Raw genomic sequence first — 6,233 nt, 5'->3', positions numbered from 1 at the left:
ACTGTATTATGTTTGATGTACAGTTTTACGTATGGCCTTTTCAATAGACATTAGCATCAACAGTTAGCCTTAAGCTAGTGGCGGAATTAAGGGAAAGTTGTATGTAAAAATGTTAGCATTAAGCTAGTAGGAGGCATTGGGGTGAAAATTATATACAGTATAAATACGACCTACTCATTCCACTCATTATCCCTTAACGTCGCCAATTAACTTGTCATAAATTGTCCACATTATCAATATGAAACCGCACCCAACTCTGCCGACTTCATTTCGCCCTAATTTCTTACTGGGCGTTGTCTAAACACCTGCTGCTGGACGCCATAATGAATGATGCGTTCAGGTGTAGCTAGGAAAAGCGTGTATTAACATGTTCATCCACCCACCCACCCATTTGGCACAATCACTATATATATATATATATATATATATATATATATATATATATATATATATATATATATATATATATATATATATACACACACACACACACACACACTGTGGGCATCAAGAGGACCAAGGGACTGCACGTCCCTGCTTTTCACAGTGATTGAGTCCATGTGGTAATGTGTGAGGTTATTTTAGAGCGAAAGTACCATTTTTAAAACACTAAAACAACAATAATTCTTTACAGATGTGCGAGCTTTTGCGTGCAATCCCTTTCTAGGTTGGAATGTGAGCTACTGCTTCCTGGTATGTGCCCACGGCGCTTTTGGGAGACTCATCCCATTAGTTGGAAACATATTAAGAATTTCCCCCCTCACGTTTAAAAAAATGTATTTTAATAAAGTATGTGTGTCATGCATTTGTCAAAATACCTCAAGTATCAAGAATTGTTGCACATTCCTAATTCTGAAATCAACCCAAGTCAGTGATTGTATACCCCGTCCCCCATATAGTGCTGTGCCAATGGTGTCTGGCTTACGTTACCATGACGACTGGGGCAGAGCCCTGGCATTGTGAATGCATGCTTTTGAGAGTCTTAAAGATTTGCAAGAAATAATAAACACAAACATATTGAAAAAACTTTTTATTTGGCATTTTCTTGCAAAAACTTTTTTTTAGAAACGCAAGCATCAAAGAATTACATATACTGTACTTAATTTACACACTTTTTTGGAGAGGGAAATAAAAAACAAAATATGAACAATGGTGTGCAGTTTTTTGGAACCCAGCAGAACACGACATCTTCACGTCAGTGGAAAGTAACAAAAAAATACTTCTCAAAAACAGCTACATGACGTATACAAAATGGGCACAACGGGGGCGCCAGTATGCCTGTCTCAAACTAAAATCTTCTCTCCAAAAGTACGTAAATATGTACGTATAAATGTAAGCACGCTTGTGAACAATTTTAAACGTATACACACAAAACTGTTAAAACACAACACAAATAAAATACACACAAACATTTTCAGTGTATCCTGCCGAAATCTCAAAAACAAACAAAACCAGGCGAAGCAGATCGCTAACCTCTTTTGAAATCTACCTGGCAACAGTCCGCTGGCATATTTACAAACAGTACGAGGGGGCGGGGATGGAGAAAGGGTCTTGACAGCAGTTTGTAACAAGTGTGTGCATATGTGTATGTGTGTGTGTGTGTGTGTGAGAAGATCTTAAATAACAAAATATATATATAATATGTACATTTGGATGGTGAAGCCATGATGAAACGAACAGCAAACAGAACGACGGAAGAACTTTTACAAAATGAAAAACATTCACTCAAAAGACAGTGTGTGTGCGCGTGTGTTTGTGTGTCGAAGTGTGTGATGATGGGAATGTGTGATTGGAGTCCCTGCTGGTCTCAGATCAGCTCCTCCACTGCTGATTCTTGCACACTTTCACTAGAAGAACACACACAGTGACGTCAATAGAGTGCAAAAGTGATGCTTCCAGCGACCAGATTTTTTTTCCCTCTTAACATTCGTACTTGCTCCTCACTTTGGCAAATTTATTGTCATAGTGTAATTGCCGTAAAATTACAATTTTATTCTTGCAACAATACGACTTTATTCTCAAAATTGTAATTGTAATGTTAACGTGATGACTCATGAAATTCCAACTTTATTCTGGTAACATTACAAATGTTTTATAATTTTGTTGGCGCTTTCATTTTGACAACATTCCAAATTTTTTGTGTGTGTATTTTTTGGTACAACTTTATTTATGTAGCTGCATGACATTATACCCATACAATTACGTCTGACCTAAAAAAAAAAAAATCCTGTGTATTGAATATTTAACAGCATTTTTAGGAGAATTTTAGGGTTTATTTGTTATAAATTTTTTGCCAGTGCGTTTCAATAGGTGTCAATTATATGCAAATTTTGGCTATTGGTGGGCCGGGCCAGTCCCAATAGCGGGGATCGACTGTACTGTAAATAAGCAAGTAAAATAGATTGGTCCGTCTTCTGATCAAATCAATGATTGTTTTTGTTTTTTGTTTTTAATTTCCTGATCGGTGATTGGCTTCAAAATCATCATCTTGTAAAGCCTACACAAGTTATTTTTCTAAATCTTATTTAAAAAATGTCCCCACCAAATTCTAAATATACTGCACAAACATGTCGAATAGGCTTTCAAGTCATTTTGATTGGAGAGAACTACAGTACTTCATATACAGGTTTTTTAATGATTGGATTGCGATCGGTGCAACCCTAATCCTTATAACTTTAACGACTTTATTCTCCTTAAATGGTAAACAAAAAAAGCTACCTGCTTCTTTGTGCCGTTTTCATCTCCGTTGACGGCCTTGAGGAGCACCGTGCCCTCACTCTTGGCGTTGCCGTTGTTCTTCATCTCCACCACGATGTCATCTTTGGCCGTCTTCTCCTTGGAGCTGACGACGGGAGCGGGAGGTGGGGACATTTTTAGAATCCCGCACGGGACACGCCAGCCCGAGACGAGGAGGGGGTGGGGCGGGTGGGGGAGGGGGCACTCACATGTCCTGCTTCCCCGAACGTCCGCACGGGATCTTGCCCTTTTTGTGCAGGAAGTAGAGCACGCTGCCAAGGATGGCCAGCAGCAGCAGACACAGGATGATCACCACGATGATCACGCCGCTGCCCTCTGCTGCATAAAAACACACACGCAACCTCATTCAAGAAAAATACATTTCAACGACAGCATTTATTGGCAACAAAAATACATTTTAACTAGGGCTGCGCATTTCACTTTATTTCATTAACTGATGGAATTCATCTGTTTAAATTTTTTTTATTCTGGTAATATTTTCATAAAATTAATGATGCCTCTATTCGTATAATGTAACAATTTCAAGTCTTATACTAGAATAAAGGTGTAATCTTATTTTTCCTAATGTTACACTTTTATTCTTGTAACATTAGCTTATTTTTAAGATATTAATCTTACTTACTATAATATTAATATTTTTGCTGGTCACTTCATACTTTGATTCTCAGAAAACAATTTTACTCTACTCTCTCAATTTTGCCTCGATTTTAGAGTGATCGTTCATGGATTATTATGTCCATCCCTGTTTTTTTTTTGTTTTTTTGACACCGACGCAAAAGTGGAGCAGCAAAACAAACTGAATAAAAATTGTTTGTCTGAAAGTCTAACCCTACATGTATATTTTACTTTTTTATGTAGACTGTGGGTGATTGCATTTTGAAATGTATCATACTTTCTTTCTCCTGAATAAAATTATCCACATCAGCAAATTGTACACTTGTGAATTCATGAATAATAATAGACGGACTAAAACCCAAAGAGGTTGTGCTGTTTGTCTCAGCATCTAAAACATACTCACTGGCCACTTCAATAGGAATTAGCTGCATAATCCAATGTGCATAATACATTTAATCAAATCTACTGGCAATCTCTTCTTCTTGGATTAGAATTAGTACTTCAAGCAATTTTCATCGTAACTGCAATCAATTTAGCAAAACAAATGTTTTTCCGGTTATTTCATCTGCTATAAAACGTGCGAGTCGACGGCACGCTGCTTCGTAAACTCGCGTAATTAGTGAGAATTTTCACTCAGTCATTCAAAGGGCTGCGATATTCCGTCTACGCCAAAAGAGAATATTTAATCTGCCCACGGGCCATCCGAAAGGCTCTGCGCTAGTGAGAGTCCCAGAAAGCTAGATCATCAATAAGGCATGGAGGAGGTCCTCAAAGCCTTTCGCTGTCAAACGAGGAGGAGGAAGAGGAGGAGGGGGGACAGACAGTGTTTGGCGAGGCGGCCATGAAATGAGCGAGTGAGCGAGAGTTTGGTGAGATGGCGATGAAATGAGCGAGCGGGCGGGCGGGCGGGGCGACCATCTTACCGGGAGAGAAGGGAGCGCTGGAGGTGACCAAGGGAACTGTGAACAAGTAGAATAACACGCTTTTACATGCTACTTCACACACACACACACACACACACGCACACACACACTTGTCTTTGTATCATCGTGGGGCCATCTCATTGACATAATGCATTTCCTAGCTCCTCCCCCTAACCCCAATCATCAAAAATTATTGCCTACCCCTATTCCTTACCCTAACCTCAACCATAACCCAATTCAAACCTAAACTGTAAAACCAAGTCTTGACCCTCAAAAAGAGATCTAAACTTGTGGGGCCCAGCAAAATGGCCCCACAGGGATGGGTGGGCCCCACAATTCTGTGAAATCCCGAAATGTTGGCCGCACAATGTAACAAAAACAAGACCACACGTGTCATGTTCCACCCAAAATGTTGTAACTGACACCCGTGTTTGTGCTAAAAGTATTAACTTTGCTACCAAAAAACTATGATGAAGTGGACTAAAGCGTTTTATTTGGACAAAAAAATGTGTGCTTTGCTGCCACTTTGGTAGCAAGGAACTATGTCCAGGTGAGTTGAGGAGTTTCTTTTAAACACAAGTAGTGCTTTGCAGGGGGGGGGGGGGATGTGTTTCTCACTAATCAGAAACTTTTTTGCCCTAATGAGAAAGTTTATCATTCCTAATAAGAAAGTTTTGCAAGAGAGTTTTCTCGTCCTAATGAGAAGCATATTTCAATTTTTCTTCCCTCTCATAAAAAAAAAAATTAACTGCAAAAAGTGGCCGATTTTTCTCCCTGTTGTAAAATTTAACAAATACGTTTGGACAAAGTCAAATGTTCTGCTTGTAATTCATAGTTTTATTTTTGTAAGCCATAAAATAACATTTAACGCTACCTTATATTACAATTTTTTTTAATCATTAGGACAACATTTTTCTATATTGTTCGTATGAAACGCAAACTGTTGTTTTTTGCGGAACTGTAAAAATGCAAGTATAGAAAGTGGATGCTTGAAAAGGGTTTTCCTCGCTTACTGGCTTTGATGCTGAAAGCTCTGACGTCCGTGCCGAGGTCATTGGAGGCGTTGCACACGGCGTTGATGTCCGAACCGACGACGACCGACACTACGCTCTGGGTCATGTGGTCGCTGGACTTGCTGAAGACCTCCTGCCAGCTCTGTGGGGGCAAACCGCACGTCAGCGGGCCAGCCAAGCCGCACGGCGAAATGATGAGGTCATTGCACGTGAGTCACCTGGCTGCTGTCGAAGATCCACGTGACGCTGGGCGCGGGGTGGCCGCGTGCCTCGCAGCTCAGGTTGACCGTCCTGCCGACGGCCTCCTCCAGATGCACCTCCTGCTCCTCGCCCACCAGCTGAGGCCCACCTGTGTACACACGCACACACAGACAACCGCAATAATGTACAAGTATACACAGGGGTCGGCATGACGTGACCTTTTTCAGAGATGACTGACCCTGGACGACGATGTGGACGGAGCCGCTGGTGTGCAGAGCGGGGAGGGCGGGAACGGTCACCTTGCAGACGTACTCTCCCGTCATTTCGTAGGTGGCGTCCTGCAGGTGGAGCGTGTTTCCTTCACCCACCATCTTGCCATCCTGCATACAGTCACATTAAGTTAAGCTTAAATGTTGTCATTTCCGCATTCATTCCTTTTTCTATTTGTGGATTTTCTACAGTGAGGTTGTATTCCATGTGTGCAGTTCTAGCACCCTAGTTATGTTTAGTAGTGCAGTTTAATTTTAATTAGGAATCTTTTGGCCACTGTAGCAGTTACCACCCCCAGAAAATAAATCATAGCAGCAAATATTTTTCAACATTTCCCTCAAAAAACATGATCTTTTCTACATAGACCTGACGCTTTGGGCCGCTGAGCCAATAGGAGCACATGACAATGACATGTCATGGCCAATTTCTGTCACTGCTGTTATTATGTATAAAA

At 40.7% G+C, this 6,233-nt stretch overlaps 1 protein-coding gene across 3 annotated transcripts in view; it reads right to left on the bottom strand.

The window, feature by feature from the left end:
* Window positions 1-1,013: 1,013 nt before the first annotated feature.
* Window positions 1,014-6,233, bottom strand: part of mcama (melanoma cell adhesion molecule a) — a 35,093-nt gene continuing 29,873 nt past the window's right edge. The window contains exons 10-16 of one of the 3 annotated variants that reach the window (XM_086098790.1): window positions 5,748-5,889; window positions 5,527-5,657; window positions 5,309-5,450; window positions 4,296-4,331; window positions 2,946-3,072; window positions 2,719-2,842; window positions 1,014-1,847 (exon numbers count right to left, since the gene is read on the bottom strand). In XM_086098790.1, the coding sequence (XP_085954916.1) occupies window positions 1,845-1,847; window positions 2,719-2,842; window positions 2,946-3,072; window positions 4,296-4,331; window positions 5,309-5,450; window positions 5,527-5,657; window positions 5,748-5,889 (705 nt within the window). In that variant the 3' untranslated portion in view covers window positions 1,014-1,844. Of the gene's footprint in view, window positions 1,848-2,718; window positions 2,843-2,945; window positions 3,076-4,295; window positions 4,332-5,308; window positions 5,451-5,526; window positions 5,658-5,747; window positions 5,890-6,233 lie in introns of all 3 variants that reach the window. The other 2 variants (XM_086098788.1, XM_086098791.1) reach the window with 2 other exon arrangements.

The sequence above is a fragment of the Leptonotus elevatus genome, chromosome 16 (genome assembly GCF_054856555.1).
Source record: "Leptonotus elevatus isolate MCC_2025b chromosome 16, RoL_Lele_1.0, whole genome shotgun sequence".
NCBI lineage: Eukaryota > Metazoa > Chordata > Actinopteri > Syngnathiformes > Syngnathidae > Leptonotus > Leptonotus elevatus.
Note: the sequence above shows the minus strand (reverse complement) of the source record. Positions and strands in the feature narration are given on the sequence as shown.